The sequence below is a fragment of the Acomys russatus genome, chromosome 20 (genome assembly GCF_903995435.1).
Source record: "Acomys russatus chromosome 20, mAcoRus1.1, whole genome shotgun sequence".
Classification (NCBI taxonomy): domain Eukaryota; kingdom Metazoa; phylum Chordata; class Mammalia; order Rodentia; family Muridae; genus Acomys; species Acomys russatus.
In genome coordinates this window covers 48,451,296-48,477,583 of record NC_067156.1, presented here as the reverse complement: position 1 = coordinate 48,477,583, position 26,288 = coordinate 48,451,296, and the positions used below count along the sequence as shown (strand labels likewise).

At 46.6% G+C, this 26,288-nt stretch overlaps 1 protein-coding gene across 6 annotated transcripts in view; it reads left to right on the top strand.

Annotated features, from left to right (window-relative positions):
• The first annotated feature begins 3,390 nt into the window (after positions 1 to 3,390).
• The window catches only part of Ablim3 (actin binding LIM protein family member 3), a 117,532-nt gene continuing 94,634 nt past the window's right edge, over positions 3,391 to 26,288 (top strand). For 2 of the 6 annotated variants that reach the window (XR_007832462.1, XR_007832461.1), the window contains exons 1-2: positions 3,391 to 3,561; positions 3,911 to 4,010. Coding sequence is in view for 1 of the 6 variants with exons in the window: in XM_051163385.1 (XP_051019342.1) it covers positions 3,998 to 4,010 (13 nt within the window). In the remaining 5 variants the exon portion in view is untranslated. Of the gene's footprint in view, positions 3,562 to 3,584; positions 4,011 to 26,288 lie in introns of those variants that run through there. The other 4 variants (XR_007832464.1, XR_007832463.1, XR_007832465.1 and 1 more) reach the window with 3 other exon arrangements.

Here is a 26,288-nt window from a genome sequence, read left to right as displayed (position 1 = left end):
GCCCCAATGAAAGGTTTTCCTTTATAAGAGTTAATATTATCGTGATGTCTCCTCACAACAATAAACCCCAAGGCATAATTTAATCACTTCATGTGACATGTTACGTGTGTGTGCTATGTCTTGTTATATGGTTACATACAACACATGTGTCCACATATATGCATTACTGCAAAGAATATTGCACATATGTTTTTCTGTAATTTTCTTTTCCCGTTTAGCCACGTACTCTTCCAAATCAAGCCCCCTTTGCTCTACATGTTACTACACATTATTTTTCAAAAGTAAGAATAGAGTTTTTCACTCTTAGTGAGGTACGCCCATATGCAGAGGCGGCAGATATTAGACCATGAACATTCTTCCCTTGTTCCCAAATTTGCATCAAGGTGAGGGTGAATGAATACATTCACCAGATAACAGGAATGGCACCAGAATGGGGAGGCGGGGGAGTAGGCAGCTATGGCAGAGAGAAGTGTAGAACGCAACAAGATGGGGGAGGAGGAGAAAGATGGATGCAAAGAAAAGTTAGGGGTTCAGGACTGTGTTATCTAATAATAGGAACAGAGGGGGAGAGGGTGTGGGCAGCAGGTAGAGAGCGGAGATGGACAGGACTCTGGTTAGGTCCAGGAGTCAAGAAATATGAGCACCTGTGAAGACGAGCTACATCATGGGCAGCCTCACAGGCCGAGGCAATGGCCCTGGGTGAAGCTTGTCCCAGTTGGCATCCCCCTCCTTGTAAGGAAGGCGGAGAACTTGTCTCCCAGTGTCCCAGGGTTTTCCAACAAGTGGGAACCTGTCTCCAAGTAGGACTTGTTTGTGTCCATATGGAGCCTCAAAGTTCAAAACAAGTTTCCAAACAAAGGGATCCCTGCTCCAAGGCTGTCACCATGGGGGGGGGGGGCAGCATGGCTCTGCTCCTCTGATGACTTCTACAGGCACAGATGGCCACCCCCACTTCTTCCTGTGTCTTTCCTGCTACCTCCGATTGTTGTGGACATCCTCATAGGGACAGCTTTGGGGCCTTTTTTTTTTAACTCTTTCTTCTTACCTTTAAAACCATAAAGAGAAAATAACTTTGTTTTCCCCATGGAAGCTTCTTGGATCTTTTATACGGGTCCACAGCCGGGTGGTCTCTCCTAAGGGCTGAACCCACCAGCCTCCAGCAGGATGTGCTGTTGAAATTACCCCCCAGAGGAGAATAACCAGGTAGTTACGCTCCATGTCACTGAAAAGTTCTAAGGCATGAAAAGGGCTGTCTGGGAAATGACAGGACTGTCACTGAGCACAGGTGGCAGTGAAGAATGGTACTAATGATTAGTCTACCCTGCCCCTTCATGCATTCCATGAAAAAAAAAAAAAGGTTTTTTCATTCCATAGGAAAAAAAATAACTACTGTCATCATACCCATTTTACAGATGAAGAAGTTGACACTCGTAGAGCCTGGCTATCTTGTGTCAAGTCCCACAGGTAGAAAATGATGGAGCTGGAAGAGGCTATCCTTGGGCTAAAAACAATCCCTGGCCTCCTAACCAGGCCACCAGAAACCAGGTTTACCTAATTTATGCCTTACACAGTTAAGTGTCGTCTTCTCTCTTGTTCCCAGGCCGGGCGGATGCTCTGTGAGTGTAGAGGACTTATCCTGAAAACTGTATCATCCAGGACTGGGTGGAAGAAGGCTGGCACAGAATAAACATTCCATACTATTACTGCAATATGAAAAGACTGATATGACGCCGCTCTATAATCTGAAATGTTTTAATTGAAGTTTTGAGTGACAATGCATGGAACCAGTTGGGTTTTTTGTTTGTTTGTTTTGTTTTGTTTTTTTATGAAACTTTGTTTATCAGAACGTTCTCCCAGGGGGAAAATATAACTTTCCTCCTGAAATTAAAACCTAATAAGATGATTTGGGATTGAGTAAGAAATCCGGATCTAAATCTGTAGAGTTCTCCAGGGAGATCTTTGAGAAGAACTTAATAGTTTATTAACTACTTACTATGTTTTCAAAACTTGCCTAGGCCTCTGCCCTTTTTCAACGCAATGGTGTATCTAAAACCCCCTTGGTGTTCCTATTGAAGAGCTTAATAAGGGAACCAACCCTGGTCCCAGACATCTACACTTTTGCAAGTATTTCAAAACTTGTTACACACGTACAATTCTAAGAACCATTGTAAGAAGGCTGCAACCATTTTCACGCCCACCTCAATGGAAAAGGCGATCATAATATACACCATCAAAGCGGGTTTGGAATCCATTGATACTTTGATTTACCTGAAGGTTTTTCAGGCATTATCACGCCTTGCCTGCAGGGCCTATCAACAGTCTCAACTGTGTCAGGTATCTTTTATCTATGAGGTGCCTTTTCTCTGGTGTTAAGAAGGTGGTGACCTCAACTTAACTGGAGACCGCAGACTCGAGCGCATGCAGTTATTCTCACCTGGAACTTCTAGTTAACCCAGAAGGGTCCTGATCTGCCAACAAGATGCTGTGCCCTACAACTGAGAACTCAGAGGGTATGAATAGTAAGTTTTCCGAGTCTGTATTTGCCCCGACCAAGGTCACTCTATGGACTGGGATGACATATACATTCTTCTAGTCTGTTTTGTTGTTGTTACACTTTGGTAAGCATATATAAATTAGGCTGGGAACGTGATAGAGTTGGCAGCAGTAGGAACGTAAAGAGTCCCACTCTATTTTGGTCAGTCGTCACCAAAAACAAATATTCAAAAAATAGCCACGAGAACTAATTGCCAAAACGTAAGAACTCGGGGCAAGAGCTAGTCAACTGTACAAAAGTTGAGGTGACCTAGCATCATGAGGCTATGTGCCTGTTGTCTTCCTCAGATGGGAGGGAGCATCAGGGTGAAGGTGCCTAGACCTTCCACAATCAGAGTTGTGTTATAATTAGACCCATTTTTTTTTTCACGGAGTGAAATTTTCTAGTGAGACAGAGGAGACAGGCAATTATAACAAATGAATCCCGTGATTTCGGGAATCAAGTGAGTAAGTAGCGGGAGTGGGGGCACGAGTTGAAAGGATAAAGGTATCCGGAGCATCTCATTCACTAATCCAGCTGCTACAAGCTCCTGTTCAGCCTGGTACCTGCTCAAAGCTGAACTGCACTCCGCTTGTCAGCCCTGGGCTGAGGTGGGCGCTCTTCTCCCACAAAGCCAGTCTCTTCTTTTAAGTCTCTTCCACTGATAACGCCCCCCCCTCTACACACACTTTTTTTGTTTTTTTGACATCGGTTCACCCCGTAGATCCAGAGCCACCACCCCATACTGCCCCTAGGACAGCAAAGTCCCCTTTTCTGCCCACCCCCAGCACTAAGGCAGAAACCCTGCAGGGCGGAGCCTCAGACACGCGCCGGCGCATCCAGCAGGTGGCAGCAGCAAGCGGCCTCGCCCCCCGCGCTGCCAAGCCGCGAGCCCACATCATGGATGGCGAGCTCTCAGGTTTCGCCTGGCTCGCCCTGGCATCCCAGACCCCGGACGGTCAGCGGGATTCATGAGTCGCTTGCAGGGGCCGGGGCAGGGGCCTCTGGCTCCCAAAGCTGGCCAAGAGGTGGGTCCCGGGGCGGGTCGCTGTTCCCGAGGCCGGGCGGGGACGCGTTGCCTCCGCCCTGCCTCCCTGTGGTCCACACCCCCTTCGGGCTCCGCAGCCTGGCGGCTGGGATAACGCGGGGTGCGCGTGAGCCGGCGCTCCCAGCCTCGCTACTTCCCGGGGTTCGGGTCCCAGGTGCCAGGGACTGGGCACCTGAATCTTCCTCGCCTGCCCCTCCTCCCTGTTCACCTGCCCTGTTCATCCACTCGCCTTCAAGGCCAGCAGCTCCAGCCCAGACGGAGAGGGGCCAGCAGGGAGAGAGCGCACCTGAGGATACACCGCTGGCTCTGCTCTGCCTTTTCACCCCTAGGTGATGAGTGAGGCCAGGAGAACGCAAGATTTAAAAAGCAACCGGGGCCTCCGTGTTGAATGAACGACCCAGAGCAAAGGCATCACCATGAACACGAGCAGTAAGTGGATCCTCCTCTCCTTTGCCATGGGAACAGGGGTGGGGGCGGGAGGTTGAGGAGCCTGCGCCCCAGCTGCCTGGAAAGAGGAAGGAAGCTGGTATCTGGGGGACACCTGACCCCGGACTCCCTCCTTCGGGTGCTTTCGGAGCTCCCTGGCACAGGGAGAGCTCTGGGCTCTGCCTTTTCCTGACGGTTCTGCTAATGTTTAATCAGCGGCGCCAGTTGCCTCTGTCGGGAAAACTGCTGTCTCCTCGCTATGCCTGGAAAGGCCTAGGAAGCAATAGTGTGGCCATTGTCTGACTGTGGGGGGCTCCCAGGAGACCTCCATGCCCACATCTGGAAATCCATGGAGGCCCTGCTTGTCCCGGGAAGAGCAGGGAGGCCGTGGGCGGGCTGGGAGGACCTGGGATAGCAAAGAGCAATTTGATAAACAAATCCTCATGAAGCCACCTTCGGGTCTAGAAGAAAGATCCAGCTTCTGTTCCCTCAGTGGTCCAGGCTGATTCCCCACCTACCTGGAGGCTGTTTAGCCTACAGGCGAAGGAGCGGCAGTGACAAACCCTTTGAGCAACAGCTCTGGCATGAGAGAGACAACAACTGCCCTACAGAGCCTGGACCAGACATTTTGGGCCCTAGCTACGATGAAATGCACTAAAGCAACCCAGGAAGGCCTTGGCTGGGTTACTACGACCTGGAAAATACCCTAGAAGGATGTAACTGAGTTCAAATGTCACTGTCCGGCTCTATGTCAACTTGCTTGCTGGGGTCATCCCAGCACCAAATGGGACGGTTGAACCAGAGGCCTCTTACAGGCAATCCCCGATGGGGGTTCTGACTTCCAGGATTAGTCCCAACTCTGCATCTCAGATTGCTCAGCTGTGAGGTCAGGAGGGATGAAGCAGAGACCCTTCAGATCTGAGAACTGACAAGTTAGAGCTTGGCAGCAAGGGCGGGGTGAGGTGGGGGGGTGGTCAGCACCTGAGTGAGACCATGTCCAGCCTCACCCACCCACTGCTTCCTGACCCTCCCTCCATTTCAAGGCCTTGGCACAGAGAGGAGGGGAACAGCAGAGCCGCTGGGATGCAAAGGAGATGTACTTATTTACTACGTATTTGTGTGACTCACGTCTCTGCTGTCTTCCTTTGTGTATTACACAGCTATGCTAAGCCAGTGAGTGTGGCTTTCCCTCTTATAGCCAAGGAATTTTTCCTCCTAGCTGACAGTCTAAAGCGATGCTTTGGCTTCGTACCAGGCTTGGGGAGGGGGGTGGGGGCAAGCTCTGTCAACCCTGTCACTGGAGGGCTGTATGTTTGCATCTGTGCACTTCCAGAAAAATTAAGGTGTGGACTACCTGCCACTCCTCACTCTATCTAGGGAGAAATTTTATTTATGGAAGTCTTTCCCAGGAACTGATAGATAAGAAGGATGGATCATCTGTTTTTCAAAGAACTAAGAAAGGCAATAAGCAACTGACTTTGCCTTTTCGCTGTCTAGAATCCTAAGAGATGCTTGTCCTGTTGGCAGCCCTGAGTGTTTCAGACTGCGGGGGGTGGGGAGAGGGAGAACCAGATTTCCCTTGGTTCTGTCCTTCCTTCAAAATAATGATCAATGTAGTTAAATGTTGTAGATGACACAGACTGAAAAAAAAAACTGCCATTTTTTCTAGTTAGGGGGTATGAAGTTTTACAGGAATACTGGGAAATAGGCGATAAAACAACCAGCACAGCCGTGGAAGCCCCAAGCCCCCTGTGGGGAAGACTTCTCTGTAGCCTGAGAACCGGGATTTGTCATTGAGTTTCATCTCAGCAGGGATGACCTGCACATGGAGGGACTGAAACCCAGACCTCAGGGAGTAGCAAGGCCATAGGGCCACCCAAGGCAGAGTGGTGGCAGGAGGCCCTTGGCTGGTCTGATGTGATCAAACCATTTCCCTTCGAGATGCGAAATAGCCCAGTTCACGCAACTCTCGCTTAGTGTTTATCTCACCTCCAGTTAAGGGGTCCTCACCCCAGCTACTGAGCTGGCCACTCCTCTTGCTGGCTCCACACAGACTTCTGTCATGGAAGCCATGAGATCGCCCCAACTTTGTAGATGAAGCCTTGCTGTTAATATTTGGTCACTTCAGCCTTTAATTCCAACACTCGAGAGGCAGAGGCTGGTGGATCGCTGTGAGTTTGAGGCCAGCCTGGTCTACAAAGGGAGTCCAGGACAGTCAAGGCTACACAGAGAAACCCTGTCTCAAAAAACAAAACAAAACAAACAACAACAACAATATATACATATACACACATGTATATACACACATATATAGTCACTTCAGTCATTCTTTAATCGTTGGATTACAAAAGGTGCTATTCCTGATCAGTGGTTTGGGTGGCAACATGGAAGTTCAGGCAAACTGTAACTTATTGCTCAACTCTAATCAGTTCATCTGGAGGACACAGGGCTATGGGTTGGAGGCAACTTTAAGGGCAGATAGAGCCAGGCACTGTGGTACATGGCTTGCTATCCCAGGTTTCTGGTGGGTGAGGCAGGAGGATTTTCCTGAGTTCAAAGCCAGCCTGGGCTACTGGGCAAATTCCAGCCCAGAGAGTCTGGGAAGGGAGGAAGGGAGGAGGAAGGGAGGGAGGGAGGAGTAAGGGAGAAAGGAAGGGAGGGAGGGAAGGAGGGAGGGAGGGAGGGAGGAGCAAGGGAGGGAGGGAGCCGGAATTGCCTGAGCTCACCCAGTTTAGTTCATCCTTCCCCTCTTAGTAGCTGTGTGGTCTTCAGCATGTTGTTCATCTGAAAAAAAAATCAGAATGGAATGGAATCTACATGTTAAACTTTTATCTAAAATATGTAGTGAAACGCTTCTCAGTGGGCACAGCAGTCATGTCACCAACAGGTGACCATCCTGTAATCTTTACTCTGGCAATCACTGAGATCATTGTCACCACTAAATTAGTTTGGGGACATTAGCAAGCAGATCACTTAACCTCCCAGGTATCACACCTTTACCATGAGGTGAGAGGCATACCTGAAGGGTAAATGTGGAGAGTTAAATGGAGTGACAAGGAAATTATATTTATTAGTAAGAAAGTTTTTTCTCACATGACAAGACAGGATAGAGCTCAGCCCATCATCACTCAGTGTGGATTTCAGCATTATTTGTATCCTCGCTTCTGGCATGATGACGAGTGTTAGCAAGGCATTTGGAAGAACAGTGATTCTGGGCTGGGGGATGGGCCAAAAGGATGCAACAGGTGGGCTCCACCCTCAGAACCAACGAGGGAAGAGGAAGGGGCCACCTAGAGCAGGGTTTCTTAAACTTCTCCACTTGCAATCCCTTTTCACCCAATAAATATGTACACAGCTCCAGGTGTGTAGGTTTATAAAATAGATATAGAAATCGAATATTTGGGGCCGAAGGGATGGTTCAGCAGTTCTTGCAGATTTTGACTCCCAGCACCCACATGACAGCTCAGAGCTGTCTGTAATTGCAGTTCCAGAGAACCTGATGTCCTCTTCTAGCCGCCAGGTCGCTAGTCATGCATGTGGTGCACACACATACATGCAGACAAAATCCTCATACACATAAAATAATAAAAATAAATAGCAAAATAAATAAATCTAAAAATAATTTTCAAAATAAATCAAATATCTGCTGATAATAGATTATAAAGAGACTTATTTTAGAACAATTATTTGATATATAAGAACTATAAATTTAGTGCATATTGATGACTAAAGTAAGTTTGTATATTGCCATGATATGATTATTTATTTTGCCATAATTAATTAAATCTAGGTTGACTATTTGATACAGCATGGCATAGAATATCTTTGACATTTTCAGAGTTACTCAATGTTTTAGTTTTATAATCATCAAATCTGAAAACACCATCCCATATAAATACACAGCTCAAAATGGCAGAAATATGTTTAGCACCATTTTAGAAATTGTCAGAAATTCTGGCCTAATCCCAAGCCAAAATTCATTTAACTGGTTTTTTTTTTTTTTTTTTTTTTTTTTTTTTTTTAATGAAAGAAAGTCAACAACTCAAATAGTAGTTTTTAGAAGCAAATGTTCTAACACAACACAATCCATATACATATATATGTATATATATGTGTGTGTGTGTGTGTGTGTGTGTGTGTGTGTGTGTGTGTGTGTGCTAATGTAGTATTTACATGCTGGGAAATGATAGTTAAGCAGTAGAAAAGCCTTTGTTTTTCATGATTAAACTATTGTGTCTCTATAAGAGCAAGAAAGTTGGTTAGTACAATGAAAACACTTCTTTCCTTATCTTGCCATAGTTTTAAATCGGAGCCAAGGTGTTTTGGGGCAGCGTGTGTTGGCACTGTGTGGCGTGAAAGCACTCTCAGTGCAGAGGCAGGGCACAGTGAGGTCACATGATACAGAAGAGCCTAGATCTGCCAGAAATACCAGGTTCATTCCCTGTTTGACTTTGAGTCCATCTTTGTCCATTGAGTACTGAGAAACCTTTTACCATTGCCAAAATTTTTCATAACCCCTGCACTGTTACACAACCCCACAGTTTAAAAGTTGTATCCTGTAGGAGAGTCAGGGATTCAAGGCCAAGAGTAAGCTCTGGCTTCTATGGCTGGCTCCTTCATCTAGCTTTCTCTTCTTTTACACATGACCAGTCTATTTCCAGACATCATTTGTCTCCTGCCCCACTGAGGCGTCTCCTCACTGGTCTGTCTGGTCCTCTCAGCCATTTCCCCCATATTCACTTTCTGCATTGCCTTCTGCACCATCCTGTGTGATGCAGCCCCACCCCTTCTCAACTGTATTTTCTGTGTCCTTCTCGCGTTTGCCTCTTTCATCCCGCCAAGCCCTTGCTCCTGTGACCATCGCTGTCCAGTAAGTCTCCATTTCACACCAGCCCCTCTGCCCACCCCCATGCTTCACCTGGCTGGCCTCTCCACCCTCCAAAGCTGCTAGGCTCTGCCCAGATCCCCGTTCCAGCTAACATCTCCATGGAAGATGTTTGCAGGCGTGGGACTTGTCCTCTGTCATTCCATACTCATGTATGTGGTCCCTTGCGTGAAGCCCATCTCTGCAGATGCCCAGTTCCACATGGGCTGTGGTATGCAGCCCCTGGCAACGACACACTCTGGCATTTTCATGAACCCAGACCAGTTGTTGTCACAGTCTGGAGTCATGGATACCAACCATCAACTGCATGCCCAGGCAACAATAACCTTTAACTGACTGTTGAAGTTCTTGTGTTGATACTAGGAGTTCCAACACTGGAAGAAACTGAGTTGACCCTGGTGTGCTTGAGGACCCGAACACCAGAGTCAGTCCCATGTCCTATAAAATGTCATATTCCTCACTGGATCAGAGCTCCCAGAGCTCCTGAGCGCTATGATTCCCTATGTGAAAACTTACGGATGTGCCAGACTCAAGGTGTATAAGCATCCTGCACACCATGAACAGTGCTCTCCATGATCTTTCTCATGGCCTGGCATGCTCACAGAATGATTTCTTTTGTTGGAAAAGGTATTGAGAGATTACTTAACCCCACAAGAGTGTTACTTGCAGGAAGAAATTGAGTTCTAAAGTATGGATTCCTAGGTCCAAATTCAGGATTTCCATGTACTCTGTGATCTCAGACATAACGGATTATATCTAGAATGTGACCAGTAAGATGCAAAAGGCCAAGGTTCTTGAGAGAGCCAAGCGAAATGCTCCTGGGTGTTGACTCTTGATGAACAGGGGTTGATCTGAAGTTGGCCATTGAGTAAAGCAAGGTTCCGAACTGATGCTGTCATAGAAGCCAAGTTCTCAAATTGACAGTCACACTGCCTCATCATTACAATAGCCAGTATGAGATTTTGTATATAAATGAGCCACAACCTTCAGGAAGATTTTCTTTTAACCCAGCATTGTATTTGGCTTAAGCTATCAAGGGCAGATAGGAAGTGAGAATCCTATATGGTTGACACATACTGTCCTGGTTCAGAAAAGGTACAAGGCCAGGGTTTGTGGTGGTCATAAGAAAGAAATTAGGGAAAGATCCTTTAGAAATTAAATCATGTGACCTACCACCTACTTGTAGTGTGGGGTTAAAAAAAAAAAAAAAAAAAAAAGAGGAGGATTCTCCCAGTTGTTCTCCCAGTTGGGCTTCTGGCAGGGGACAGAGGGGCAGTGTACAGGGAGTTTAAGAGAAAGCTTATTCACAAATGTGTGGGAAAAATAAGAAGCAGCAATGGCCCAGGGCTGGGGGGCTAGTTATGGCATCCACTCCACAACCCCGTCATGATGGCCACTCGCCTAAAGGGCAGAAGGAAGGAACCAGAAGGTTCAGCGAGGTGCTGGGTAGGCACTACTTATCAGAGCCTGCCAGTCTTGACTCCTAAAGAGCAACCACCCCAGGTCTAGGGAACTAGCCAGGGGAAGGAACATTGTTCCACACTCCCTTGGTTCACCCCATTGGCCCAGTCCCACCAGAAGCCATAGGACAAGAAAGGCAGTTGGCAGGCTTATCACAGCCACTCTCCCGCAGCCACACAGGGCTCAGAGCAGGATAGGAAGAGATGCAGGAGACAAAGGAAGTCAGCGTAGACACCAGCACAGGGCACAAGATATCCTTCCACGACTGAGGGCACTGCCTGCATCAAATGTCTTAAGACTTCCTCAAGAGAAGGGGACATTCCCAGCACAGATGCAGTAGTGTGGCACTCAAGATATTCCAAACTTGGAAGAAAAAAACGAACAAACACCGGTACTTGCCAAATAATGAAGCAGCTGTTGATAACGGTTACCTGAGTAACCGCTGACCTGAGTAACCGCTGGAGGAATAACGTGAATGACCATTTTGACATCATCCAAACTGAACAGCACACATCTCTGAAAATCACAGTGTGATTTCAAGAGCACTTGCATTACAGAAAGGAAGTGATATCAACTCCAAATCCTAACTTCCTTGTCTGGCACATGCTTCATCTTGTGGAGATAGCATCTGCTGTAGTGAATGGTCAACCCCTGGCTCTCACCCAGCACTCCCCAGATTCCATTGTAAATGAACAGAAAACAACCAAAAGTGTGCAAACACCACCAACTTGGCATAGTTTGCTGGTTAAATTGCCATCCCGTGGCTCTTAAGGGAGCACTGGACTGAAATTGTTGAATTTAAATCCCATCCCTGCCCCTTACTTATTGTGTGTCTTAAGCCTGATTTCTACTCCAAGTCTCCTTCTTTGATGATAATCAAGGGACCACGGAGTGTTAATAGGACTTCTCATAGAGTTGTTGAGAATAAATAAGTCTGGGGGCTAGAGAGATGGCTCAGCCATTAAGATCACTTGGGTTCAGTTCCCAGCACCGACATGGTGGTTCACAACCATCCATAACTCCAGTTCCAGAAAATGTGATGCTCTCTTCTGACCTCTGAGGGTACTAGGCACTCACATTGTGCACATACATACACGCAGGCAAAATAAACATTTTGTGCATAAAATAAAATACAATATGCATAAAATAAACATTTTAAAAAAGGAATGAGAAAGTCTGTAGTTGAAAAAAAAAAGCATATTATTTCACCAGGGTTTTTTTGGTCTGTTTTGGTTTGATTTTTTTGAGACAGGGTTTTCCTGTTTCTGTTACACAGAGCCCTGGCTGTCTTGGGTTCTCTTTGTAGACCAAGCTGGCCTCAAACTCACAGAGATCCACCTGCCTCTGCCTCTCAAGTGCTGAGGTTAAAGGTGAGCAACACTGTGCCCAGCTCAAAGTCAAGGTTTTCCCATGCCTTTAATCCCAGCACTTGGGAGGCAGAGGCAGGTGGATCCCTGTGAGTTCAAGGCCAGCCTGGTCTACCAAGCGAGTCTAGAACAGCCAAGGCTACACAGGGAAACTCTGTCTCTCGAAAAACAAAACAAAACAAAAACAAAGCCAAGGTTTTACCACAGCAAGTTCTCTCTGATGGCCTGAGGTTCCAGACAGCTCCTACCTCCCGAGTGCTAGGATTAAAGGTGTATGCCACCACGCCCGGCTGACCCTTGACTTTTTATAGCCCAGTCTAATAGATGATCCATATAGCATCAAATGAGAAGTACCTCTTCCCATGGAGAAACTGCAGCTGATTCATGATGCTTAAGGGAGAATGTCCTGCCTGGCATTGGTAGGTGATCAACCTACCTCCCATGACCAGGTATTAAAGCCCCCTTGAAGGGAGCAGATCCCACTGTGGGGCCTACCTCTCCCGGAAGGTGGATAGCTTATCTCATCAGATGCATTTGAGAGGAAGCAGGATGCTGGAGGTCAGCTTTTGCTTCCAGAGAACCTGGTAGTAGAGAGTAGGGCCGAGAGTGAAGGGGACTATTTTGGATCAATGGTCCCCAGTGCCTGAAACAAGGCAACCCCATTTTCGTTGTAACATAGAAAACACGCCCGGTCCAGCTGAGGACATTGAGACACAGTGTGATCTATGTCAGTTCAGGAAGGTAACGGCATGAGTGTGTTCTGGGAGACCACAAGAAAGATCTCACATAGCTACCTGAGGTCTTTCTAGAACTGAACTTCGTCCCAATTCCCCTTGGGAAGTTCACAGAAAGCGAGGCACGGTGCCTGTTGCATGGCCGCTGCACAAAAGACATCTGATGAATGACTTGGTTAGTGAAAAGCCCGTGCTCTCTGTTAAGCTCTTCTATAAAGACAGATGATTGGATTGTGTCCCATCCTCAACCACCATAATTCTCCTGTCAAGGAAGGAGAGGCGTTTGAGCCTCTTCTCAGGCTCAGGAGGAGGCACTGGGCATCGGGAGCTGCTGGCATATATGATTCAGGCTGGGTGGACTTCAAGGGACTGGAGCACTGCTCTGCAGAAGCCTGCTTGGGCTCTGTCTGCAGAAGCATCATGTTCAGAAAGGACAGTGATCCGTTGTGTACTCAGAAAGAAGTGGCCAGAACAGTGGAGGAGGATGCAAAACCTGCTAGGGAGCAGCAGGAAGACCCCAGACTCAGCACCACATATTGGTCAATGTCTGCCCAAGAGTGCGGCTAACCCCTCAGAAATCTCAAAATGGGCACAGACAGGCAGTTTCCCCACTGTGTCTGCACTGGTGACCAGCCCCACCTCCCCCTCCTGGCTGACTCCCACTCCACACTGGAAGAGCCTCCCAGAGAGCTTCCTTGCATCTGCTTAATTCTGTGCAATGCAAAGGTCTTTCTCCACGGGCTGCCATCACCTGCCCTCACCGGCACAGCCAATGAGATGACTGCTTTGAGTAGTCTAATGACACAGTTGATCTATTTTAAGCAACCTGAAGCGTACTCCACCAAGTGCCAATCTTCCCGCTGCTAGCCTCTCTTGGCATGCAGGAGCGGGGGCTGCCTGAGGTCTGGTGCAGCATTTTAAGATCCGGGAAACCGCCCAGGAATCCTGGCCCTGCTGTCCGAAGGTAGACTAAGGCATCCACTAAATTATGTTATTTTCACAGTCAGCATGGATGCATTGCCTCTGATGTTAGGATTATGTGACCTCAGGTGACCATAAATCCCCCTTTCAAAGGGCACACACAGAGCTGGGATTGTCACACACATAAGAAAAGGAGACCTGGGAGGCAGCATTTATGGAACAGTGAGAAGCCCAACCTCCATCAGAGATGCCTCCTCCCCTTAATCCTCCTCCTCTCCCAAGCCCCCTCCTCCCCCTCCTCCCAGTGAAGAGACATTCTTTTCTAACTGTCGCCTGAGTGTTTTCTGCATGTAACTTTATTGAATCTCGTACAACGCTCGCTCCCCTGAGTTCTGTATCTGAGAAAGTCCCCCACATGATGTTGCATTCTCACCACTCCTCGCAGGCCGACCTAGCACAGCCCATAATGATTCCGTTCATCAGCTCACTGACTTCCTTTCTATCTTGTGTCCCCTCTGAAAACTCCCGTGGTGGCTGTGACGAACCCTGCCTGTTTCATTCTGCTCTCTTCTGTGCTTCTAATTCAGCGTTAGCTGAGTGCCGCTTGTGCCTACGTATGTAGAACACAGGTTCTTGGCCTCCCGTGTGCTAGTCCACTGAACCCTCAACAGGAATCCCGCACGGTACACACCATATATTATACTCAATACACGGAGAAAGAAGCTAGCTCAGAGAACAGACAGCTGGCTCCAAAGCTCAGATTTGAAACAGGTGACAGAGACTTGAGTAAATATATTAAAAGATGCATCTAACATCCTTCTTTTGAAAAAAAAGAAAGAAAGAAAGAAAGAAAGAAAGAAAGAAAGAAAGAAACTGAAGTTCACAAGTAAATCACCTGGACAAGATTCCACAAGCTGGGAAGCAGCAGTATAGGTGTCAGACCATGTCCATCTGGCTGAGACCACCTCTTCTGCCTTGCAGCTCCTCCTGTGCACCATCTTTCCCAATTTTCTGTGATGGGAGGCCCGGGGAGCACATAGTTTGGATGTTAGTCTTACAGTTGAATGTCCCAGCACTTTTTGCTCATCCACTTGGACAATTAACAAACCCACAATCTGTACAGCAATGATGTTCCAGGCACCTAAGATGCACAGGGCAGAGATCTCAACCAATCATTTTTATCCCGAGTTGCGAAGGCATAGGAGCCGGAGACTGTACTGTGAGGATTGAGAAAGAAGGAGAAGTTTGATGAAGGCAAGTCGAAGTCCTTCGAATGGCCTGAGAATGTACCATTCAATCTAGACCTCGAGAGGATGAACAACTCTGTGTTAGGTCAAGGAGAAGGGGTAGCATGGCGGATTCAGGTATTCTCATGGGCTAGCATCCCACAGCCCCTTACTGCGCATTTCCTGAGTCCTGGGCCTTTGGCTGGGAACTGGGATGCAGGACAGCATAAAAGGGCGTGAGCATTTAGGAAAGAAGGGTCAGGAACACCAGCTGCTGTGTGCGTGCAGGATGAAACGTGAACTGAGGCCAGACAAGGGCTGGCGAGGATCAGGTCTTTCGGGTGCCAGCTAAGGAGTATGTGTTACGGTCTGTAGTTGATGAGGAGACACAAAAGGTTCCGAGCTGAGTAGTGACCTGACAAGGGCTGTGCATTATTTAGGAAGAACTGATGGCAACACCTAACTGATACACTGCAGAGCCCGAGGGTGGGCAACATGTAGTAGTGTGTGTGACTTACGAGATGGAGAGCATGGGACTGCATGGAGAGCATGGGGCTGCAGAGAGGTCGTGGTACCATCGCTCACCACACAGTACTGCCTCCGTGCGTCACTACTCTTGTGCCCACTGGTGGATCTGTTATCTGATTCCGCTTCCTGCAGCTTTGCAAACTGAAAAACTTTAGAAACCAGGTCACTGACCCAATAGAGAAACCTAGATCGTGCTAAGTGCTTGACCTACCAAGTCACATGGGTAGCCTGGGTTCCGATTCCAGCTGGGAGCTCTGCTTGCTGGCCGCATCACCTGCAGCGACTTGTTTTATCTCTCCCTGCCCACATGTCAGTTTCCTCTCTAGAAAAGAGTAAGAGGGGAGTGAAAGAATGGGTGTGAAATGCCTAGCAGAGTGCCCAGCACATGGAAAACACTCATAAAGGTAGTGAGAAAGCGATGAAATACAGTTGAATGTGTTGGGAGATGTCCCTTTAAGTCTGTGAAGTAATCATCACACTGTACTGTTTGACACTGTCATGCCTTCATCATTCATGCCCTTACGTGTACGGGTAACACGGGACTTATTGTTAGCTCCTAAACTAAGGTCGTTATTATATGTGAGATACCATTCTGAACACTCCCCATAAATAGTCTTGTTTTTGTTTTTCAGCCAAAAATCAGAGGTTACATTGATTTTTAAGGTGAATTGCTTACTTCATTGAGGTTACCAAGTTGAGATGGTGACCTAGGGATGCCAGTGGCCATTTTATCTAACGAAAGTGGGAAAAGTAAAAATCATAACTGTGACCATGTAGAAAAAGATCCATGAGTCCATCTATCCCAGAAGCCAAAGAGCCCTTCCACCCCAGACCTCCCTGTTGTAAGAACCAACAAAATCTTATTTTTGCTTCAAATACTTACGGCTGGGCTCCTGTAAACTACACCTGAGCAGATTCCCAACAGGGAAAAAAGATTATGAACATGTCTTTCATTCTTATAACTATTCCCCTTTATCGCGCTCCTAGCCATCTTTAGGACAAAATATTCTTTCATAAAGGCACCTCTTGTCCCTTTCTGGAGTGATTGTATGCCCTCTGCGAGAGCCCATTTCATTTGAATGTTTTGAGTCAGACATTTTTCTGAACACAGCTCCTTCTCTGCAGGTCAGTGTGGTTTGCCGGTGCGTCCCTTAGTGCCTCTCTTAAATCCATAGCTCCTGGAGGACAGGAGTCGCACATCAGTCAGGCTTGCATATGCTTGCTCACCATCTGCAGCCCCAGCCACAGAGGGACTGGGGAATAGCTCCCGTGCCTATGCGTGCTGAACTTCAGATCCATGGCACCTGCCAGTGTATGTGTCCGGGGAAATTCAATTTGACAAAAAGCGAGCAGAAGATACTATATAGAATAGATGGAGTACTAATATGGAGAGGGTCACAAATGGTTTTGACATTTAAAAAGGAGCCCTTGGGTTACCTGAGCGTGGCTTCATGGCTGTGGGTGTGGTTGGAGAGGAGGCTCATCAATTTCAAATCCTTAAGATTGGAGACTTCTATACAGAATATCCACAATAAAAAAGTTTTTTTAAAAGCTGGGTGTGGTGGCACACATCTTTAATCCTAGCACTTGGGAGTTAGAAGCAGGTGGATCTCTGTGAGTTAGAGGCCAGCCTGGTCTGCATATGAGTTCCAGGACAGACAGTTACATGATAAGACCCTGTGTCTTAGTCACTGTTCTATTGCTGTGAAGAGACAGCGTGACCAAGGCAACTGTTATAAGAGAAAGCATTTAAATTGCGGGACTGTCTTACAGTTTCAAAGGTTTAGTTCATTATCTTCATGGCAGAGAGCATGGCAGCGTGCAAGAAGATGCTAGAGCCGTAGCTGAAAGCTATATCATGATCCATAGGCAGAGAGTGAGATGGGGGAGAGGGAAAGAGGGAGGGAGGGAGGGACAGAGAGAGAGAGAGAGAGAGAGAGAGAGAGAGAGAGAGAGAGAGAGAGAGAGAGAGAGATTTGAGCTAGCATGGGTTTTTGAAACTTCAAATCCCACCTTCAATGACACACTTCCTCCAACAGGACCACACCCACTCCAACAAGGCCACACCTCCTAATCCTTCTAATTCCATGAAAAAGTTCCACTCCCTCACTCCCTAGTGACTAAGCATTCTGTGGGGGTGGAATGGGGTGGTTCTTATTCAAACCACCACATCCTGTTTCAAAATAAATGTTAAAAATAAACTCTTCACATATGCAAAGGACAAGCACCCTGCATACAGGCTCCCTGATCTCTGTGAGCCTACTTGAGTCCAGTCAGTTGATTCTGTGGGTCATGTTCTTGGGTTGTGGTTCCTTGATCTCTCTGGGTCCTCTAATTGTTCCTCTTCCTCCACAGGACTCCCCAACCTCCACCTAATATTAGCTCGATGTTCTTGTGGGAACAAGGGCTGTCTCTGACTCTTTTGCCTGCCTTTGGGACCCTTTCCCTCCTATGGGTTGCCTTTGTCCAGCTTTGATGTGGGCATATGTATCTGGTAGCTTGTTATGCCATATTTGGTTGACGTCCCTGGAAGGCTTGCTCTTTTCTTTTCTTTTTTTTTAAATATATTTTATTAATTTATTCATATTACATCTCAATTGTTATCCCTTGTATCCTCCCATTCCTCCCTCCCTCCCATTTTCCCCTTACTCCCCTCCCCTATGACTAGGACTGAGGGGACCTCCTCCCCCTGTATATGCTCATAGGGTATCAAGTCTCTTCTTGGTAACCTGCTATCCTTCCTCTGAGTGCCACCCGGCCTCCCCATCCAGGAGATGTGGCCAAATATGGGGCACCAGAGTTCATGTGAAAGTCAGACCCCACTCTTCACTCAACTGTGGAGAATGTCCTGTCCATTGGCTAGATCTGGGTAGGGGATCTATGTTCACTGCACGTATTGTCCTTGGCTGGTGCTCTTTTCTAAAGGGAGGTGAAGGGTTGGATCTGGGGAGATGGAAGGTTGGGGGGGGAGACTAGAGAGAAAGGAGGGAGTAATAGATGAGAGAAGAGTCAATAAAAAGGGAGAAAATGGATTAAAATAGTCCTTATAGTTGACAAGTCGATCAACCCCTGCTCCTATTACAAGACCTCTGTCAGGTGATATGTAAAGTTGATATCACAGACCTAAAGAACATAAAAGCTAAAAATTATAGGATTTCTACAAGAAAATATAGGTACGTATTTTATAACCCTGAGGTAGGTCATGGCTTCCTTGATCACTAAAATAAAAAAAAGCAGGTAATGACCCAAGCCAACCTATCCTGAAAGAATGAAGATAAGTGGCCAATAGACTCCTGAGAAGGGACTCAGCATCATTAGTTTCTGGTGAAATGCAGTTCAAAATGCCTGTGTACACCCACCCAAGTGGCTAGCATTTCCCATATGTTACTGGTGGAAATACAAAGAGCACAGCTTTGGAAAACTACCGTCATAAGAATACACCTACCTGTGATCCAACAGTACCTTTCTTAGCTGTGGACTCATGATAGAAGAAAACATATATCTGTGGGAAGGTTGATGCAGGAATGTTCCTGGCATCTCCATTCATAATAGCCCAGAGCTAAGGCAACCCAGATGTTTGTCTGCACACACCTAGATAAGCAGACTGGGATCCATTTATACAGGGGATTATCACTGCTAAGAAAGAGTCACAACCCGGTGATACAAGCCACAACAAGGATTAGTGATAGAAGCTGGTGACTAGGGAAGTCGGACGTAAAAGTATAAACTGTCTGATTCCACTTACATGAAGTTTAAGAGCAGAAAAAAATTAATCATGGTTGGCAGAAATCATAACAGAAACAGGCAAGACCAATCAACATAGGTGGAAATCATAACAGAAACAGGCAAGACCAATCAACATAGGCAGAAATCATAACAGAGATGTCACGATCAGTAAAGTGCTTGCCATGCGAGCCTGAAGACTCGTGTTTAGATATCAGCAGCATGTGTGTTTTTAAAAAAGAAGAAAGAAAAGACAGGCGCAACTGTGCACATCTGCAATCCTGGCACTAGGGAGGCAGAGACAGAAGGATCCCTGGGGCTCAGTGAAGAGTCTAACGAAATTGGTGAGCTCCAGGTTCAGTGAGGAGCCTGTCTAAAAAACTAACATGAATGGCAGCAGAGAAAGAGACAAACATTGGCCTCTATATGCTTGTGTACACACAAGTATATGTTTACCTACGTGCATATGCCTATGCATCTGAGAACACAGGCACACATAGCAGCACACACATAAAGAAATCATAACAGAATTTGCTTTTGACCAGGAGGAAAGTGACTAATTGCAAAACGTTACGGCAAATTATCTGGAGAGATGGAAATGCGCCTTATCTTGATTATAGCCGTGTTTGTGTACTTCCCAAAACGCTTTGTAAGGTCTATGTGTTTAGTAATAATAAACTGTACACAGTCTCAGCATTGGCACCTGACTATTCCCCTAGAATCCGATCTTAAAACAGAACTGCCTTCTAATGTCAGCTGCCTTGATGAGTGTGTAGTCTCTAAGGCCCATCCTGTCAGCCTGCTTGTCTTAAAGGGCTAGTTCAGTACAATACCTGTAAATGTGTTATTTGTTGATAGGCAAACTGTTAAGCATTGTGTATTTCAAGATCCACCTCCCCAACATATTTGTACTGTTCACCATGGCCCTGATACCCTAGCCACGCTGGCCTCCTGGAAGCAACCATGTTGTCTCCTCTCTAGCCTTGGATCCAATGCATGTGCCTTTCCTCCAGCAGGCTTCCCCCGCCCTGGTCTACAGCTGACTCCCTCCCATCTTTGTAGTGTTTGGAATGCTTCCCTTCCCCCAGTCTTCACTCTACCATACCATTTTGTAAATGTCTGTTTAATTACTTATTGTAGTTCTTTCCCATGTAATTATTAACTCGCAATGCCCAGGAAACACAACTTCCCCCCACCCCAGTCCCCAGCAAATAGAAATTACCCAGTAAATATTGATAAATAATGACTTTTGCCAACACGAATGAGCTTTAGTGCGTAGACTTTGTAATGTAGCTGTGCTCAGAACTTCCTACTTGGGGCCAGGTCCTCCCTGGGGTTTGGTGAGTGCCAGAAAAGTGACACCAGAATAAAGCTCACTTGAGAAACACCTTCTGTAAAGTCAAGGGGCTCAGAGAAGTCTTTAGAACACCTTGACCTTAAGAAGACTGAGATGCTTTCTGTGTGTGCCTGTGCAGTATGGCTCCTCTGTTCGCCTATGGCCTGGGCGTCCCACATGTGGAGAAGAAGCTGAATCTCTCTCTCTCTCTCTCTCTCTCTCTCTCTCTCACACACACACACACACACACACACACACACACACACACACACACACTGACCATGTGTGACCCAGGAATTGTCCCCACCTCCAGTCCCTCCTCATCCGGAGCCTGCAAAGGGCCAGGAGTAAGTGAAGGACTCCATGTCCATATTCATCTTCTTATCCTGGACCGCCTCGCTGCCCTAATCTCTTCGTTTTCTGTATCCTTTCATCAGACTACCTTTTGTTTTTGTGTTGTCTGGATCCGATGCCACTGCCTTCCCAGGGGCCATCTCTCCCCTTGAGCTAAACCCTCAATATCCAAGTCCAGAGATTACCTTCAAACCCAGAGCAGCTGGGCACCACCCACAACTAACCCTCCCAGGAAGCCCTCAGATGCCCTCAGCCCTGGAACAAGAAAGAGCATGCTGATTTGGATTACCCCAGCATCCGTGACATCAGCACTATGGGGAAAATACTCCTTAGCTGATAGCAAAGTCCACTGCTGAGTCTAAGTGTAAACAATGCTTTGGAGAGCCTCCAAGGGCTTTGAACTAGAGAAGTTTACCATCGTCCTAGCCACTTGTCCAGTATCCACAATTCCACTGGTGCTCTCCCTTGAAATGCATATTCTTTTCAACACATATTGTGAATAAGTTCTTTATGTGAGTATGATCTGGGGCTTCTCAGTTACGCATCTGAGACGCTGTCCTGTGCCAGTGAGTTTGGGCCTCTGGCCTACATGTTAATTATTGTACCAGAATTCCTAGAGTCACCTGGGGACAGGATGCTTCTTTGGCTAGAAGGGAGGCACATGGGTGGTGTTCACTTTTGCCCATTAATCTAGCTTAGAGAGGCTGAGCAAGTGAACATACTTGTATGCTTATACGATGTTTTCCCCTTTTTTGTCTGAACAACCTACTTGGCTGGGGTTTAAGAACCAAGTGGCAATAAATTTCTTGGGGCTTCTTGACCTTAATAGTGCCAATAATCAGCTTTGCTACCAGGTGTAAGGAAAAAAATTCTCTGATAATTTATAAAGCAGGATGACAGGAAGGGATCTACCCAAATGTACATTTTATATGGGAAGGTAGCTGGCTAAATGTACAAGGGTTGGGCTGGCATCAGGCATTTGGCTTCAGTATCCTACATCTCAGTCTGCTCATCCATGGAACAAATGAGATGATCCGTTTACCCGCTTCATTGGACCAGAGATGATCATGTGGCACAAAGCATAAAGCCCTGTATTGGTCTCTGTCTGCTAGGTATTAAGAGGTGTCTTTTTCCCTTGGCTACCTGAGAGAAAGAGAAGCCAGCAAAGATCCTAATTGATTTTTTTTTTATTAGTTCTGGTTATTGGTTGTGCTCCTCTTACCCAGTAAGGTCTAAAACAAGTCTTGCCAAAAATGAGCACAAAGCAAACCCAACTTTATTTGGGTTACAAGCGAATGGACCAAGTGGGGAAAGAGTCAGTTCACTGTGGGTCTATTGTAATTACATACCACTGTCCTCATTTCTAGTGTTTTGTGGTGTTGCTGGGCCATGCCCCTGCTCACACATCCTAGCATCTTATTCGGGCAAGCATGGTGTCTCTAACCAAATGATAACAAAAGGCTCTCTGGTTGGTCTCCATAGGCTAGAGGCTTAGCTGCTTCCCTTTGTGTCTGGGAGGGCAGTGAGCAAGCCAGGCCAGAAAGAAAGAGCCCTTTCATCATGTCTGTCAGAGCAGGTGACTTGCCTTGGCTGACAGGCTCAGAATGTCACCCTTCAGCTCCTTTTTACAGCTCCCAGGTGGAGGCTGCTGTCACCAGGACTCTCCAGCATTTGCACTGGGTGGAAGAACATGCTGTGGACCTCTCAGGAGGACTCAAGTCTTAGATTTACCATTCCTCTTGCTTGTGCTCTTGGGTCTTGGCCGCTATGCCCAAGACCATTGTCTCTTGGTGGCTCACCTGTCACAGGCACTACAGTGGGGTAGGTATGACCCCTCCCTGCTGAAAGCTGTCAGACGCTGGGTGGTTTCCTAAATGTCGAGCCAGATAATCCAGAAGCACGTCTGACATGCCTCTCTGGGAGAGAGGATCTGCCAGGTACAATGGAAAGAAAGAAGGTAGCCATGGTGGAGGCCAAATGGCTGCAGGTCTGAGGCAAGGCTAAGGAGGCCAAGGACAGCCAGGAGCCGCATCAGCATGGCCCGCTGTGTTTCAGGGTAGAGTAAAGCTACTGGGGAGGATTTGGTACCCCAGGAGGTGATGGGGGTCAGAGTTGAGTATTTGCATTCTGATAGCGTCACTTTGGCTGATGTGCAGAGAATGAATTAGGAGAGGCCAGTTGGCATCCTTCAGGCTGGGACTGGGGCTGAGGGTACATGTGATAAGTGCCTCCTATTCCAGGGCCATTGTATGACCTCGATTCCCTGGTAGATACGTTTTTTTTTTAAAGATTTTATTTATTTTTTAAGTGTATGACTGTTTTGTCTCTGTGTGTGTGTGTGTGCACACACGTGCATGCACGCGCGTGCGTGCATGCACACACACACCTCTTACCCACAAAACTCAGAAGAAGGCTTCAGATTCCCACAACTGTCGCAGATGGTTGTGAGCTGCCATGCAGGTGCTGGGAACTGAGCCAGAGTCCTCTACAATAACTATCTCTGCAGCCCATCTTAGTAGCATTGGTACCACTCTCACCACATAAAGTAATGATTTGGTCTCCATTACATAGTTTATTCGAGGTGCCTCAATGTACCACTGTCTTCTGGGTGGCACAAACAATGGAAGTTTGCTTCCTCCCAAGTATGGACATAGAAGTCCAAGGTCAAGATTCAGGCATGGATGGCTGCTTTTAAGGTCTTCTCTGTGGCTTGCAGATGATTACTCTCATACATGTGCCTACACCATCTAATGTACCCTTTGTGCTGCCTGGCTCCATCTCTTGTTAGGACAGACAGCAGTCATGTTGGAGTAGAGCCTACCTCATGACTTTATTTTAACTTAATCTTCTCTGTAAAGCTCTGAGATGCGGGTCTGGAGAGATGGCTCAGGGGTTAAGAGCACTGTCTGCTCTTTCAGAGGTCCTGAGTTCAATTCCCATCAATCACATGGTGACTCACAACCATCTATAAAGTGTTCTAATGCCCTCTTCTGGTGTGCAGGTGTGCAGGCAGGGCACCGTGTACATAATAAATAAATAAATCTTTTTTAAAAAGAAAAAGCTCTGAGATCTAGTGGTTAGAGTTTCCATCTATGAATAGGGAGAGGAGTCATGGTTCAGCCCATTAGCAGTGCCTTCTGATGCAGACAACCCTTAGTGTTTCTATTCTCTCTCCCCCTCCCTCCCCACCCCCACTCTGTATCCACACTATGTACAGTGAAGGTTGTATAAGGCTTTGATGCATTTCATTTTGGGTTTTGGTCTTCCACCCGAATAGTGGTGTGGCTGTTATTACCACCACAGGAATTTCCTGTGCTGGTTACTTCTTGGGAACAAATCTGTTACATTTTACTTTCTTTGTGGCCTCAAGAAACACCTGCTATAGGAAACAGCTGTCCAGTTCATCCTGAGGAAAAAACTCTTACCTCCTCATCTTATCTTTGGGCGTTTCCAAATGTTTGTTGTATGCCCACAAGTGCACTCCAAGCTTACACGCATTCCTACTCAAAAGAGGACCCGAAGCAAGGGCACAGGTCACTGTATTGCGTGTGAACCGTGCTGGAGGTCAGAGGTTTTCAGAGAGCACTTTTCAGTCACAACATTACCATCGAGTGGGAATTGGCTGGAGACAGGTAGGTTCTCCGCCCTCAATTTAGAGTAGCTAATCCAGAAACCACAGGGGTGGAGCTGGGCAATCTGAGTTTTGACGTCCAAGAATTTCGATGCCTGTTCCCATATGATGGCACAGCTTATTCCTAAGAAGATCATACCATGAGATGTCGAAGAAAAAATGGCTCATATGTGGGGTGGGTATGAAAGGAGAACCAGAGACTATTTCTAGCAATGTGGTGCATATGAGAAAGGCCTTGAAGAGTGGGTAGGATTTTTATATTTATGTGTAGAAGATCATATTTACTACAGTTGCCATCTGCATGTTTATGTATTTCTTTTTACAAAAGTAATTAGCAGCCTGGACTCTAACTAGAAAGATCTGCTAGCTATCCCTTCCTTGCATTTTAATTGAAGCTTCCACCAACATATGCTCAGTTATAGAGCTGGCAACTGCAGTTGGGGGCACTTTGCTAGAGGCCTGCCCCACCCTCCAAACACAGCTTGAACTGGAGGTAGGGGTCCTAGCCCTATAGCTGAGACAAAAGCAGTTGAAAGCATCTTTGAATCTCACAGTGGGAAGGAACTGTCTTATGTTATCTGGTCAGTTCGCCCAGCTAAACAACCTGTGAGTTGGCCTTGAAGGGCATAGGGCAGACACCTATTTTGCCAGACCATTGAATGACTCTGTAGAACAGTGTACAGACTATGGCCTGAGGACTAGTTCTGACCCACCTCCTGCTTTTACAGGGACTGTTTGCTTGGAGTACAGCCATGCCTGCTCACTGGTATGTTGGCTATGGCTGTATGCCCTATAACATGACAAGTTCTTAATCTTCTCCAAGTGACGAAAACCCAGCTCCAACTACTTCAAGTGTCCATGGGTCCCTAACTTTGAAGTCCAGAAAAGGCCTGTATGGGATAGTTACTGAGATCCTCAGTGTGACAGCTGCTGGGCCATGTCCATAATCCCTGCTGTGGGTGTCCTCCCTAGTCACTCACTCAGCTTAATTCTCTAGCCTTGCCACCCATGTCCTTTCTACTCCACCCAGTCCCCTCTACAGACTGCAAGTGTCTCTTCAGCGGTTATGTGAGCACTAGACTTGAAGTCAAAAGTCCTGATTGTGCTATTAAATAGCAAAAATATGAGATGACAGGGTACTTTGAAAAGCAAAACCCAAACAAAACAAGATTCTGAATGAATAAAAAGGGGCTGCGTTTATCCTCTTAGAATCAAAATATATTTAAGCTGGCAAGAAGACTAAAGTGTATCTCATCCCCATAGTCTAAGTGAAAAAAAAAATCCATAAATGTATTTTAGTTGGCTCATATTATATTCTTTTTTATTTTTGTTTGTTTGGTACATGAGCCAATTTTTTTAAATGGGAGTTTTACTTTAAAATCCAAGTTTTCAGTTTCACTGAACCTTACAGGACAAGAATCAGTTGAAACCAATTAGGGACATGCCTAACCCTAACCCTAAGCCCAACCCCAACCCCAACCCCAACCCCAACCCAACCCCAACCCTAACCCTAACAAAAGCTCTTTAGCATTCATAGGAAACTTTAAGGGTACAGAGAAGTCCAAGGACCAAACGTTTTCACAACATTGTAGGATTCTGACTATACTTTCCCAGTCTGCAAAACTCTGCTCTGTGAGTATATGGTGTGGCCTTATAGGTGCCCTCAACAAGAATACCACTTTCTGATAGACAGGAACTATGTTGACCACTGTGCTTCATGTTTGCACATGGTTGTACACTAAATAGGCTTGCTTTACTTTTTAAGTCTTTATTCTAGTCACCATGTGCCATGCATCATGTTTGACATTAAGACTACAGAGCTGAGCTCAGGAATACCCTCTGCCTTTGTCAAGCTCGGAGTCTTCTTTGAAGAGACATAGAGATCAAACAAATAATCATGTGAGTGCCTGTCAAGAATACCATGAAGAGAGAGTTCCTAGGACCCTAAGAACCAGTGACACAGAGTGCACACTGCTGAGGGGAGCTGGTGGACAGCATTTGCCTGAGAATTGTGGAATGGTGAGCTCTATCCAAAACAGGATTTCTTCACTTTGGTACTTGCAAACATCTCTGACCAGATGACTCCGTGTTGAGAGGAGGAGGAGCTGCCTATAC